At 46.9% G+C, this 15,411-nt stretch overlaps 1 protein-coding gene across 2 annotated transcripts in view; it reads left to right on the top strand.

Moving 5' to 3' along the window:
- Positions 1 to 11,828, top strand: part of Ptprt (protein tyrosine phosphatase receptor type T) — a 1,048,660-nt gene extending 1,036,832 nt beyond the window's left edge. For both annotated transcript variants that reach the window (XM_027945221.3, XM_027945220.3), the window contains 4 exons: positions 7,086 to 7,211; positions 8,053 to 8,216; positions 10,741 to 10,876; positions 11,775 to 11,828. In XM_027945221.3, coding sequence (XP_027801022.1) covers positions 7,086 to 7,211; positions 8,053 to 8,216; positions 10,741 to 10,876; positions 11,775 to 11,828 — 480 coding nt within the window. The remainder of the gene's footprint in view (positions 1 to 7,085; positions 7,212 to 8,052; positions 8,217 to 10,740; positions 10,877 to 11,774) is intronic.
- Positions 11,829 to 15,411: the final 3,583 nt, after the last annotated feature.

Below are 15,411 nucleotides of genomic sequence, written 5' to 3'. Positions count from 1 at the left end.
ATTGCCAACCAGAGGGAGGGCTTTCAAAAGTCAGGAACTATGCTTTCTGGGCCTCATTAATCATTCATTGATCAGCATACACTTATTGGGAACCTACCCTGTGCCAGGCAAACCATGGATGTGACAGAGGACAAAAGAGGCACAACAAAACTCCCTGTCCCTATGGAGTAGCATTCTGGTGAAGTGATGTCCCATCCCAGTCTCTCTTTGGCATCGGACAGGATGAAATTATCATCAGAGAGAATCATCTCAGCAAGACCCTCAAGTGGCAAGAAGATGCTGACCATGAAGAGAAGGAACAGAGGACACTGTGTCCAGGGTACACATCACGTGGCCCTCAAGCCTTGTAGATAGCTATGGAGGATTCCTGCAGGAAAAGACCACCCTGTCAGCTTGGAGTCGAGTCTGGGTTCAACATGACCCAGCTTTGCTTGGGTCGCCTCCATGTAATCATAAGAGCTAGCACTTCACCTTTCCTTGAATATTTGGTTGATTTATTACATTGATTATACTTGGAGTCTCCCTGGGAGTTTTTCATTATTTTGCTTGTCACTAATTCTAAGGAGCACCTTTTATCCTATTTAAATCTTAGAGCTTCCATAATCCAAATTTCCTCCAAATGCCTTTCAGTATTTCCCACATCCTCCTTCCATGGGTACGCTCTTTTGAAAGCTTTTGTTTCCCCAACTGTATTTACTAGTTAATAATGAGTTTACTTTTCTTGCATTTTTGAAATTCTGATCTGCAGGACATATGCAGAACTGATACAGTAAGATGTTCTAATTCTAATCCAAAGCCAGAGATGGGGGTTCCCCCCTCCAGAACAACAGATGACCCTCCTTTTATTTTCAAAGACTTTGGAAACAGCTCATTGTTAGCTTTACAGATGCCACTTTGGAAACTACTGATTTCACACTGCAGATCAGAAAACTGAGGCCCAAATATGGAAGGGATTTGAACAAGGTCACACAGTCCATAGCTGACTTTTGCCCAGGGCCACCTGCCAGAGAAGAAGATGTTTGCAATTGTTTAGTGTCAGATTCCCAGGCCCCAGTATCTGATAATCATGGATCTGCTGGTACCTAGATGTATGGAGAAGGCAGGAATGTTTCCTAACTTTAAAAAAAAATGAGAGCCCACATCTTATATAAAAGCTGAGTTGCCCAGTTCTGAAGCTCCCACTGTGGAAAATCTGAGAAGTCAGGTGATGCAGATGCAAGTGGAGAGGTAAAGAGCAGGCTCTGATTATCTCCATGGAGGTGAGGATATCTGGAAGCCAGAGAGGCAAGCTCTCCATCCTGCCAGGAGAAAAACAGGGTGATGTTTCAGAGATGTCTTTTGCTGTCATTGTACCTGCAGGGCAAATAGCAAGCACTGATATCCCCATTTTTATCTCGGCTTGTGAAAACACAGCCTAACATGCTAACAAAATATACATCATGCCCAGCTCTGCCTCAGCCAGCCTCAGGTCTGACTCTGCCAGGGGCTGTCTCTCTCTCTTCTCCACCAGAATAGGAACAGTAGAATTGAAAGTCTTGGGTCAAGAGACCTGAGTTCAGTTCTACCCTTGCCTTTGGCAGTATACTTCCCTAAGTCAGCTTCTTGACTCCCCGAAGCCTCTAACTCATCCTCTGTTAGACTAGTAAAACCCAGGTGTCAGCCAAGTTCCCTCTGTCTTTGACGTTTAAACAAAATTGGCTACATTCCTTACAACCCATCCTGCAGGAAAACCCCATGTCCACCCCCATGGCTTGGGGGAATGGTGGGGTCCTATGCTCATATTCACTCCCAAGTTCTAGCTGAGGCTTTAGTGGGGGCAATGTGAGATTCATGTTGTAGCAATCCTGTGACTGAAGGTTGACCTTCACTTTTTTCTTATACCCCACCTCACTTCTTCCCCTGGACTTCAGCAACACATCTTCCTCCAACTCATTTCGCAAACCATTTTCTTCCCATCTGCTCTCTCTCAGCCCTCCCACACCCTCCCCCAAAGTTGTTCCTTTCTTCAACTGTGAAGTTCAGCTGTCTCCTTAGCCCTCAGCCTTTCCTCCCACCCAGGCACACTCTTGAAAGTATTGTCCTAAGCCCTACTTTTCCTTCCCAGAAACACACTAGGATCTAGCTGTTAGAAGATGGATCAAGTTTCCACCCACCACGAGCAGGGAGCATGACCATTTAGGGTCAGTCTGTCTGTCTGTCTGTCTGTCTATCTATCTATCTCTATCTCTCCTATGTCTATTGCCCCTGACCCCACAGTTTGTCTTCTTTAACTGGTCATAGTGTTGAAGCCAATTATAGATTTTTATAGAATCAGTTTACAGGAATTTTACAATTACTGATCTGAATTTTAAAACCAATTCAGACGACTCTTTTCTATTTCTCTTTTTAAAATACTAATTGACTTCCTCTTTAGGTGTCCTGGGATTGACTTTTCTCTCTCTGGATCACAGAGATCTGGAGAGGTGGAATCTTTCATTTCTGAAAGATTGGCCTTTCCATTTTATCAAAGTATTTTTTAATTAACAAAAGGCATAACTAAGGTGCACTGAAAAATGCTTTAAAACTTTTTTTTTCCAAAAATAGGCCTGTCTGCTAGTTTTCATTCAACTCATCAGAGCATGTTTATTCTAGCGACTAACAAGCTTTCTGATTCCATCAGCAAGAAAAAGATGTTTAACAAGGGAAGCTACCTTGCATTTGTTATATTTCACGCGTGAACTTGCACCCCCAAAGGACATCTTTTCACGGTCCGAACAGCAATGGAGATCACTAGGTAGAATAATGTGTGGCAGCTGTTCCAGGGCTGTACACACAGGCATCTCAACTTCTGCTTGGTTTAATTCATCCTGACAATAAATTAGCAGAAGCCACTCTGCTTTTCTGGAAGGAGTGTGACCATTTCTAAATCATCAGAACAACCTCCCAAATGTGCTCATTGCCACTACCCATGTACCTCTGCAGGTCAGACCCTCCCTTTGGCCACTGTGTCCTCCCCAGACAATGGAGAAAGGGAGGGAGGACTCTACGCAATGAGGTGAGAAAACTCAGCTGGTCCAGATTCCAGGCTAAGGAATTGGAGTCTGTTCTTGGAGACAACCAGCTTCAAGTTTCCCAACTGCACTGAGTTTAAGTGTGGCCTTGAAGTCAGTCAGATCCTCATGATCTTAGAGATTAATCTTTACTTTAATCATTACTTCTAGGGTCTTAAGAAACCCCAAGAGTTCTATAAGCTGCTGATGCACCCATGCCCACGGTCTGGCCCCTCCATGCACATGTGATCTCCAATTCACTCCCATGTCATTCAGGAAGCATGGACAGAGAGCATTGTGCAGCTATTAGAAATGCATGGAGTAACTGGGAGGTTGAGGAAGGGAGCACATGAGGCTCTGAGTCACCTTCTACCTTCCAGTGGTTCCACTACCCTCCCATCATCCTCTTTAATTTTCTGAGTCCCTCTCTAGAACAACCTTCAGGACTCTTTTCCTTGACATGCAGAATTTTGTCCCACTACCCAGGATGGTGCCTGTCTCCACAGCTACCCAAAGCTGACCCATCAGGAACTGTCAAGAGGGTAGTCTTGTGGATATTGCCTTAAAATTTCATATGGACTAGAAAGAAGAAGGAAGAAAAGCCTTCCTTGTGAATATCTTGTTTTGAGCAACCCTTCTCCACGCTGCCTAATAATAATAGCAGAGTGCTCAGCAGATACAGGTTTGTGTGTGAGGAGACATTAAAATTCCCAGTCACTCGTGAGAACCCAGAGAAGCTAAGGGACTTGGACCAGTCATTCAGCTAGTAAGTGACCACAGCTGGGACCTGGACCCAGAGCACTTCAAGTGGGGATCTTGTGTATTTCCCCACCCTTTTGCTGCACAATATACACAGACCAAGTAGATGGTTCTGGTCCACTTGCAATCACACACTCGGACACCAGGTCAGTCTTGAGCTAAACCATAGAGGATGTTTCTTGCTGATGAAAATCATATCTGAGTCCCAAAGGGTCACTGGGAACAGAACGGGTGCCCCCTGCCACCCCACTTCTTTCCCTGCCTTTCTGTGGCTAAATGAGATGCAATGTCACGGGCTGTAGGAAGACGCTGACGATCCTTGGCAGCTCAAACCCACATCACCCGGCTGAATGTCACCCGCACTGTTGCAGATGTGGTCTCATAAATTAGGGAACCGGAGTGAAAGGATGACTCTGATTTAGGATTAGAAGGGCCCTACAACCTTCCCCAGGCCCCTGAGCATTATGGGAGAGTGACCTGGGAAATCAAATGCTGAGAAGTGTCCCAAAGCATAGGCATCTTGTTTGAGGCATAGTAGACCCTATTAGCTTGAGAAATTGCTCTGGAAATCTTATTAAAAGAGACAAATCATTCCACATTCTCTCCAGGCTGAAAATATTGGGGGTAATAGACTTTCTCTGATGCCTTGGATCCATGCACCCCGTGTCAGGATCACAGACAAACTCTGGCAAGGCTAAGTTCAATGCAGGCAATAGAGGCAATTATTTTTTTTTTCAAATGGGCAATTCTGATTAATTCCAATTTCTCCGGCCAGCCACAGACTTATCTGTACCAGTCCCTCATTACTGCGAAGGTTGCAAGGCAGAAGAGCCAATGGCAAAGAGAAATGAAGTTCAAATTGTGGTTTGTCATTACTGCACAGCTCAGCAGCTGCAGACGGTCCAGCCGCCGAGGCCCTGTGCCCGGCCCTCCCCGCCCCCCACACATCGCCCTTCTCCACATGCTCCGTTAACCCCCGAAGAAGATGCTGGGAAAGCAAGGCACGTTGGCTTATGAAGCCTGACCTTGCTACTTAGATGGCTGATGAGAAGAATCCTTCAGATTTGATATACAGATTCTCCTGGATTCAGCTTAGAATTTTTTGACTTTTCAATGAAAGTGACATGCATTCAGTAGAAACCACACTTCAGATTTTGAATTTGGAACTCCTAGCCAGTCCCCCAAACACGAGGGCATACCTGATCTCTGCCGTATCTCTGTGCTGCTCAGCTGGGGTGCTGGGTAGGTTAGGTATATTAAATGCAATTTTGACTTAGGGTATTTTCAACTTAGGGTGCGTTTATGGGGAATTTAACCCTATTGTGAGCTGAGGAACATGTGCATGATGGTAATGAGATAATGGCAATGACTACGTAATAACAACTATTTGCACTCTCAAATAAGTGCTTATTCCATGCCTGTTGCTGTGTTAAGGGCTTTCTTGACATGAATTATCTCCTTTGTTCTCATAACAATCCTGCAGAAAAGAAGTTGGCAAAAATTTTCTGTAAAGAGCTGGATAGGGAATATTATAGGCTCCTCAGGCCACAGGTCCTCTGTCAACACTTCTTTTTGGTGATGGCACGACAATAGTCATAGACAATACATAAAAAAGTAAGTGTAGCCATGTTTCAATAAAACTTTATTTATAAACCTTTATTTACTACAGGTTTGGGGCAGTAGTACACTGACCACTGCTGTAAGGTGAATGATGTTATCCCTAAGTTAGAATTCTGGGTATCCACCATTAGGAGGGTGGGAGATGTGATTTTTCCCTCTCTCACATCTCCTCTTCTCTCTTCCCTTATAATTTAAGTTCTGGAGAAAGGAGAGAATAAAAGATATTTTGGCATGTGACTTCCCGGAATGAGTTTGTTCTCCATCAACAAAGGGGAATGTCACCTCTGCTGTCATTCTCTTCTGTGAAAACCCTGTACCAGAGGAGGCCACCACTACCTTTCCAAGGGTCACTTCTGTCAATCTAACTCCTTGTCTGCATGGAGTGTGGCCAGTGGCTAACACCACTGATAAGAAACTCAGGCCCAAACTGCTCTCAGAAGCCTTGGTGGGTCTTTGTGAGTTTCAGCTAAACCTCCTGGGTAATGCCCACATGGTCTTTCCATCACATGGCCCCTGCCCATCCTAGAGTGGCCCCCACAGGCCTGAACCCCTAATCTTAGCTGCTCTCTGTGGCCCAGCTCTGGGGATTGTGCACGTTGGCATCTCTATGCCCCTCGGCATCTCTATGCCCCTCTATGCCCCTTGTAAACAATCAATACTTCTGCAGACAACCCATGGCCACTTCAATATTATCTCCCCAGTGGAAGTCACCTAGCAGCTCACCAGATACGGTGAATGAAGCATCCATCTCTCTTTCAAGATGATACCCATACACATGAACAATTTACAATCAGGATTTCTCAGTGTCTGCACTACTGCTGTTTAGGGTCAAATAACTTCCCAGGAGAACTATCCTATGCATTGGGGTGGGGAGGTATTGAGCAGCATCCTGGTCTCTATATACTAGATGCTTATAGCAATTCCCAAGTAGGACAATAAAAAGTGTCTTCAGACATTGAAAGAGGTCTCCTGGAGGGACAAAACTGCCTCTAAGAACTACCCTTTTAGACTGAAGGGTGACCATTCCCTATTGCTCTTGGCTATGGGTTCTGATTCCCAATCCCAGAAAATTGGAAAAATTATCAACAAGACCTGTCCAATACCAGGTGATGTTTCCTATAGTGCAAGGGAAACATAATTGTCCCTAATTTACATATGAGAAAACTGAGAACTGGAACACAAAAGTACTAAGCAGCAGAGCCTGGATTTGGATCCAAGACTCTCCTAGGCAAAAGCCTGTCTTTTAAAAAAGTTAGTCATTATCTGATCATGAACGAATATTGTAGGTTTTCCTGGAATGAGGGAAAGTTTGCCACAACTTTCATGTGAAAATAAATCCATATCATATCTATTCTAATCCTGACAGCAGCATTTCAAGGTAGATATTTTTCTCTCCACTTTACAGATGAGGAAACTGAAGTCTAGCAAATCAAACAAAAGGTTTGAAGTTGGCCCAGCAAAGATCCTTCACCCAGTGTTTCTGTGTTCAAAGCCTCGACATTGCAATACCAAAAATCTCCCAAATAGGAAAGCTGAGTTCAGTTTCTATGCAATACTCTACCACTCTAATGGGTATGTCCTGCCAGCGATAAGAAAGGGCCAGTGATAAATGGCACTGATGTCCACCCCCTACCCTGTGTCCTCAGCCTGCTTCTGTCACCTCTTTTCTTGCTCCAGCTCTGTATGCAGTACTGGCCCGAGAAGACCTCCGGGTGCTACGGACCCATCCAGGTGGAGTTCGTCTCCGCGGACATCGACGAGGACATCATCCACAGAATATTCCGCATCTGTAACATGGCTCGGGTAGGTGCAGGGCTGCCACGGCTTGCCTGGTCTCCTTCACAAAACAGATGGAGGCTGCCGAGAGAGGATCCCACCCAGCCAGCCAAGAGTCTGTGTTATGCTCTCCTGATAATCTCTTCCTTCGGGAAGTGATGCCTTTGCCGATTCCGGTTCCATAGCCAGCGGTGACTCCAGCAAAGATGCACAGAGCGACATCCAGCCTGCCATCTGCCTGTTTCCTGACACACTTGCTGCTGTGTAGACAAAACTTCCCAGACATTAGCTCTTCCCCACGGTGCCATGCTATTTTGGCACCAGTTGGTGCAGACTGATCGGATATAAAAGCTCTAGGGTAGTCCAGCAAGTACTGAGAGGGAAACTAATTAGGTGCTTTCATGAGGGTACTCCCTGGCTGAGAGGAGGAGCATTGGACAGGAGGGGGCAACTTGGTAACCTATGAAATGGTAACTAACTGTTGGTCTCTATTGGGAGCTCAGGGTGAATAGAAGTCAGCTACTATCCTCAGTTCAGTCTCTAAAGGGAAGGTGAGATGTGTTCTGACATATGAGCCTCAGAGAGAAAGAACTCTGCCCAGTAGAGTCAGGGAAGATATTTTGAAAGAAAGGGGCATTTGAATTGGGTTTTGAAGACTGAGTAGGAAAGGGAATCAGTGTGCACAAAGCTGTAGATGTACGTGTGGGGATAGCCTGTGACTGTCCCCATGATGTCAAGACTTTAGCAAGTCTTCCACTATGCTAAAGCCCTCCCATGGCTACCCTCCCCCACCCCAGCCAGGGTATCTGGAAGGCTTACATCCCAAGCTTCCTCAGTACAACAGCCCTAACAAGCTTTCTGTTCTCAGCCACAGGATGGGTATCGTATAGTCCAGCACCTCCAGTACATCGGCTGGCCTGCCTACAGGGACACACCCCCCTCCAAGCGTTCTCTGCTCAAAGTGGTTCGACGGCTGGAGAAGTGGCAGGAGCAGTATGACGGGAGGGAGGGACGCACCGTGGTCCACTGCCTGTGAGTACTGTGGAGGTGTCTCCAGAGCAACGGGTTGGTGGGCAGTAGAGCACTCGTGAGGATGCTGCTGGCCACAGCTCTGCCACTTCTCAAAACCCCTGACAGGGCGAAACACGGCAGCCCTTTACTGGTTGCCCATTGTCCTGATTATTGTCATATGACATGTTATTGTGCAAGCCACGGAGGGGCAGACCACTCCCCAAGGCTCCCAGCATAGGGGTGAGTCCCACCCTCCAAAAGGAGGCAGGACGTGTCCCGCTAGTCTAAAGGAAGACCATGACAAGCAGGTCCTTCTGATCAGAGTCTCCTTCATTATTTCCTGAAGAAGAAGAGAAGGGAAAGCCTTAGTTAGCTCAAGCAGACGTTTTAAACAAATCACATCATCCCATCTGCAAGGCAGATATGATCATTTTGTAGTGAGAAAACTGAAGCCCAGACAGGAAGAGGGATCAGGAGTTAAGAGAAGAGATGAGATTTGCATACCCTGGGCTCGAAGATAAACTGCCCCCCACTGAGCCACACTGCCTTGGAGAAAACCAAGGGACTCACCCACCTTGTCTGCCTCCTGGGATGTCTCTTACTACAGGCTTAGTGAGAAAACAGGGACACCAAGAGCGTGCCAGGAAGATGCTCCTCGGAGGAGCTGACAGATGGATCTGCAGAACCTGTGTTTCCCCAGGGCACAGTGGGTGAACTGAAGTCTTCACTTCTTGTCTTAGAATGAGCACAGCCCAGAGACCCCCATGTTGTCATCTGAGGTGGGGGTCGGGACCCTTAGAAAATTGTGGCTGACAAGCTGTGCAGGTCAAGAACATCACTTAATCATGGGGTCCTCACTTCCCTCATTGGGATGTTGAATTAGACCATCTTTAGACCCTGTAGTGCTCTGGTGTGAAATAGTCAGAAAATGAAAACAATATGTCTGTCAACAAAGAGATCAACAATGTCATGCTACAGGAAATGTGGACCAAAGTCTTCCCTCTTACACAATAACTATTTCTGAGAAAGGAGAGACATTCATAACAGCTCACTAACCTCAAAATTGGGTTCGGTCTTTTCAAAACCAGCTAATTGCCCACTTTTTCTCAAATAGACAGTGCACGCGCATCAACAAAGTCAGAGCAAAAAAGTGGTTAAACATACAAATGCACAATTGGAGCTTCAGAGCCCGTCCCCCGCCCGTAGCAAAACCCCTTCCCAAAGGAGACAGATCATGAGATTAGAGTCCTGGAAGATGCTGTGTGGCATGCTGGGTCAGGCTGATGCTAACATGGGCCACACCATGCTGGCTCTCCCCGAAACTGGCAGCCCGTTCCCCGCTAACTAACCCTTGTCCCCTCCAGTTCCCTCCACGCATTCCAATGACACCACTGTCAGCATAGGCCACCCCAACCCTTCAGGGTCTCACTCCTGCAGGCCCTGAGATGCCTGCATCCTCTTGACTCATCTTCTTGCTCCAGAAATTGCCAAACCGTCCTTCCTGGGAACCCTCCCTGCTCTTTTAGCAAGAGTGCCTTTTTATCCATATATCCCCTAGCCAAGGTGGCCAGCGGTTTGAATAGAAGAAAACACAGGATTGACACTGTGCTCATAGAGAATAGGAACCTAGCATCCTTGTGGACCCCAGGCACCACAACAGCCACTGAAATGCGGGCAGCATCCAGCAGAGGAAGGACAACTATCTGTACTTGAAACATCTGGTCATGGGATATCCTGTAGCTAGAACATCTGGGAGACTGACTGAGTGCCTTCGTTTCTGTCCAGATGTTCTTTAGACACACACCATTACATGAAATCATTAGCTGCTCTTGGCAATGGGCCTAGGAGTTTAGAATCAGGTAAATTCCTGAAGGGACTCTCTATAAAGAGTTTGAGGGGTGTTTCCATGAAGATGATTTATAAAGCTTCAGAAAGGAGTGACAGAGACATGGTCCTACCCAGAGTACTCTTTCCCCTAGACTCAATATCAGTAGGATCCTGCTCAAATGAAGATGTGCAAGTAGATGCAGCCTCCCAGGCCCACAGTCTCAAGCCTGGGCTGGCTGACCCTAGGCTGCCCTTAGTGGAGGGTAGGAAGACATCATAAGGAAAATCACCTGGTGCCTTCCTTTGTCTTCACTGGATATGAAGGTAGACCCAGAGCATCCGGCAGGACAAGGACACAGATGTCACATGAACAAAGACACAACATCCTCCTGTCTTGTGGGCTTCAGCCAGGGTCCCTGGGTGACTGTATCATGCTCATGGAATCAAGGAGAACTAATTATATCTTCTATGGTCATCCAGTCCAATGCCTCCATTACAGGAGTGGGGAACTGGGGCCCAGGTAGGGAGGGACTTGCCTCAAGTCAAAGAAGGTTCATGGCACAAATGGAACTCAAGCCAGAGCTCACCACTCAGGTTCAAATTCTCACCCTGATGCCTCATCTTGCAGGCTTCACTCCTACCATGAGGTGCTAAGATCAGCAGGAGCTGGGGTCGGGGGCACCCAGGGATGTGGCTCACCCCTTCACTCTCTGTTTAGAAATGGGGGAGGCCGCAGTGGAACCTTCTGCGCCATCTGCAGTGTGTGTGAGATGATCCAGCAGCAGAACATCATCGACGTGTTCCACATTGTGAAAACATTGAGGAATAACAAATCCAACATGGTGGAGACTCTGGTGAGTGTGCCAAGAGCTGTTCTCCAACAGTTAGGGGCTGGCCGTAGTCCCTGGAATCAAGGAAAATGACTTCAGGAAGGAGGAAACTTTCAACAGCTGGGTGTTTATCTGCATATCTATCTGCATGTCTCTAGGCCTGCCCTGTTTCTTCCTCTGCCAACCCGACCAAGTTTTCTTTCCTGCAGGGTAATGCAAATGTTCATCCCCGGTACACCTACTTTGTTTTACTTTCTACCCATTCCTTAAGAAAATATCACTAATTCAGGCTTAAAGGAAAGGCTTCTGAATTTGTTAGAGTGTGAATTATGTTTGCAATTCAGTCCAATCCTATTCTAATTCACTTATGCTAATTTTTACAGTGTGGAGCATTGAACTAGGACACTGTAGGAGAAGGATAGTAAAGAGAGTGGGGAGGCAGATCCCCAGAAGATAAGACCTGGTGCAAGGGAGGAGTCAGGCCATACACAAGGAATTTTAATATAAATGTCTTTAAACCTACTCAAAGTGTGTTCCTACCCAATGTGAGATCCCACTCAGAATCTGCATTGCCTGGGAGTGTGTAGACTCTTGAGCCTCACTCCAGATCTACTGAATCGGCATCTGCATTTTTAACAGCTATCCCTGGGTGTGTGTACACAGGTTGCCCTGTGAGAAGAACTGGTATGACAGAATGGTAAGAAGAAAGGGAACAATCCCAGCTGGGCAGTTGAGAAAGCTCAGGTGGAGTAGGCATCCAAGGGAACACTGAAGGATGTCCAGATGTGGATAATTTTGAGTTGACTTTTTGAATGGATGTAGGTAAAGTTTTTTTTGCAAAATGCATATCTCAAATCTAATGCATTTTTCCCTTTCCTTTCCATCTCTCTCGTTTCTTCTCCTTTGTCTCTCCTCCTCTCAGGAACAGTATAAATTCGTATACGAGGTGGCACTGGAATATTTAAGCTCCTTTTAGCCCATGGGATGGGGAACCTGCTGGAGTCCACAGGCTGCTGCAGCCGAGCCCCATTTTCTGTGAATGGCAGTGACTGGCTCAGTGGCACAAAAGTGACACCCGCGCCCAGCTCCAAGGAGAAGACTGATGGTCCCATGTTCTGCAGTGGGCTCTGCACCTTCTTAGGGGGTTTCCTGTAGCTGTGGGAGATGCCGCGCTCACAGGCCCAGGCTTCCCTTACACACCTGACCAGCCACAGCCCTGGGCCCAAGCAGAAGTGCACCCACAAGCAAGGCCCTGGACGTCCGGTTCCCAGACCTCTTGCTTTCATTCTTTCCAAGTTTGTGAATCTCATGGCAAGCCAACTGTGCAGGTGCTAGAGAGTGGGAGGCTGGCCAATACTTCCTTCACCCTCGTTCCCTTAGTAGTGTTGGGGATGTGGGTTCCGCTTCTCTATGCTGTTATGGAAAAAATTGGGACCTTGGAAGTCATTGCTCTGATGCCCTGTACACTCTCTTCTTCAGGGGCCTCTGGTGCCAGATACCTACCAGTCTGGATCAGTGTGACCTTGGAGTGGCCCCTAGACCACAGTGGAGGCCACTGTCCTTCCTCATATTGAACCTGCATGGGGCTTGACCCACTGCTATTCTGTACTCCTTTCCCAAACCAGGCCCTGACCTTCTGTCATTCACTGGCCAGCCAGCTGTGCCCACAGCACACACTGATAAAGGTTTTCCATGCTCCTTTGTGGTCTGTGGGAGGGGGTGCAGGGAATGTCACTACTCCACTTCATCTTTGTAAAAGGGACCACCTTCCCAGGGCAGGGCTCTGTCTGGTCTAATGTAAACCCTGTGTTTCTTGGATGATAGCTTCCTTTAGGAGGAGCCAAGAAGATAAGATTTGATTATTTTCTCAAGTACATGTGGAAAGAAACTTTCTTTTGAGAGTGTAAAATTTTAGTCTCATATGTCAGGAAATAAAAAAGACAGAGTGGGAATTTGAATGTGTAGCTACAAGATAAATCTCTTGAACCTATTTTATTTCCTGTCATGTCCTTGAAAGGTCCCAACCTTGGTAGCACAACCACGAGGAAGGCAATATGGGCTAGTCAGAATACGATCCCTGGGTGCTAGGACAGAGAGAGTATCAGCTTTGTGGAAAATCTGGATCTCCAAATTTGTATTCCCTAGAGAAATACAGCTGCCATCTTGAAAAAGGCCATTGTGGACCCATTCGTGCTTTGGTTTAAAATTGACCAAGGGGATGAGGCCTGGGACTCTGAGTCTTGCCCAAAGTATGGATGAGTCAAGGAAAGGGAGTCAACATTTGCAAATGTCTACTGTATGCCAGGTGTCATGCTTGGCACCATCCCTAGTGACAACTGGCCTAGTCCTTAGTACCTCCCATCAAGGAGCTATTACCATCATCTCCATTTTGCAATTGAGGAAACCAACACACCTTCCTCAGAGATGAAATCCTGAGTCCCAAAAAGGCAGGTGATGGAGCTGAACCTTCTCTGTACTATTTTCTTCAAACATCCCCAGCCAAGCAATTATTTTATTGGAGAAAAAATAAGGCTAGAAATTTCTGAGCAGAGAACTCCACAAATGGAAATTTAATTCTTTATTTCTGATGCCAGTTCTTCTGAGAAACCCAGAATTTCAGATATATTTTAGTAACTCATTCCTGGTTCTCCAGGAAAACTTAGTCTTATCTAATTTCTTCTTCATGAAAAGCATGTTCCTTTTCCCTTACGATACCAGGGAGTCACCCAGGGATGCTTTACCTTGATCTCTAGCCAGTGTTTAGGCACAGTATCTGGCAGCCTCCCGTAGCCTGGGATCTAGGAAGCCCCATCTTGCAGGCTAGAAATGGGGGATAAGGGGCAAAGAATTTGGTAAAGCACAGTTTTTGCCCTTTAGGGCTCACTATATACTGGGAAAATTAAACCACTGCAAATGGTGTGAATGAGTATTACCTGAACCTGGGTGTGAGGCTCTACCTTTGGATTCCTTAAAGAGGCAAGATTCTTTCCAGCTGGGTCTCAACAGGTAGATAAAGAAGAAAAGGAAATTCAAGCCAAGGGATCAGTCAGTGCAGTGGCAAATAGGTGAAAAAGGCATCTGGAGGGACAGACGGTGGGAGGCCAGCCCAGCGGGAGCACAGCAGGCCAGGGGAAAGTGGCAGGCAACCCAGGGTCAGGGACACAGATACCCCACCGAGGGTGCAGCCATCACCCTGCAGGCAACAAGAAGCCTGCGGAGCTCAGCAGTGATGTGCTCAGTTTGGTGTTGGAGAAGGCTCCCTCTGGACCGGTGGGGCTGCCTCTTTTCCTTTCATCAGACACTGTGAAAACATTCCCTTAAGCGTGTACTTTTTAATAGCGTATCTATTTTGTCTGTCTGCTCATTATTTTGTTGCTGGAACAAAATATGCAGTGGATCATGAGACTCAGCTCTTGTGAGAAACCCAGGGTCTCTGCTTTATCGTGGAGCAGGGTCAGCAACCCGGGCCTCTATGCTCACTGGGACAGGACATAAAAGGAGCCCAGGGAAGCTGCTTCATTGGCATGGACTCTGGAGCTGTCTAGAAGTCCAGGGACACCAGACTTGATCAAGGAAGGGCTGTCACTTTGGAGGTTCAAAAGGAAACATCTCAAAGCAAAGGCAGGCAAAGGAACCCCATGACGAACTCGCTCTTCTCTTTTGATGGGCCTCTTCCCAGGTGTATTTGAGCAGGTCCCCAGGACCCAACCCCCACTGATCCTGCTACCTTCGCCTGGCTCCAGTCTACTGCCCCAAATGATCTTCCCCAGCCTCAAGGAGCCTGCAGCCTATTATATGTTGTTTTTCCCCCGATATCTTGGGTGGAAGGAGGGCTGTTTAACACAAATCCTATTATTCTCCTCAGAAAGGGGTTAAACAGCTGACAGACGATGATGGCAAGCGTTTCCACCATTTCAAATGGCAGAAATTTAAAGGGTGACTTTAAATTGTAAAAACTCAGGCCATATGGGGTAACCCAACAAGGGCCAGCTCATACCCTCGTTTTCTAACAACTTAGTCACCCTCCAAAGGAGGCTAGTGTATGCAAAACAAAATGAAAGTTTCTTGGTGGAGATAACTTCTCTAACATCCCACATGGAAAATATGTGGCAAGTCTTAGACAAGATGGGGTAAGAGTGCCCAGGAATTTGGACTTGATCCCTTACCCAGGAAATCACCCAAGCTAACACCACCTCCCCAGAGTATCTCCTCACCCCATGGTAGTTAGAGGGTAGGCTTGACCTTTCATGAACAGTCTCCACAACAGAAGCTAGATTCATGTCCAAGGCACCAGAGAGTCTCCTCTCTTAGCAAAGATCTTCCTAAGATGTTCACCTCCCAGACACGAACTCCACTTGAAGAAGATGCAAGGAATTAATCCAGGAACTGTCCCCACTGGCATGTGTTTGTGGCCTAGATAGCTTCAGCAATCAGGAGCCTGCAGGTGTGAAAATCGTGGGCCATCCAGGTCTTCCAGGCCCCCAGACAGCCACAGCAGGCCTCCCTTTGTGGGAATAGAAGGGAACAGCTTGTGTTAGGTATTGTCCCTCTCTGCGGTG

This window comes from Marmota flaviventris, chromosome 2, assembly GCF_047511675.1.
Source record: "Marmota flaviventris isolate mMarFla1 chromosome 2, mMarFla1.hap1, whole genome shotgun sequence".
In the NCBI taxonomy this organism is placed as follows: Eukaryota; Metazoa; Chordata; class Mammalia; order Rodentia; family Sciuridae; genus Marmota; species Marmota flaviventris.
This window is presented reverse-complemented; position numbering and strand designations above follow the sequence as displayed.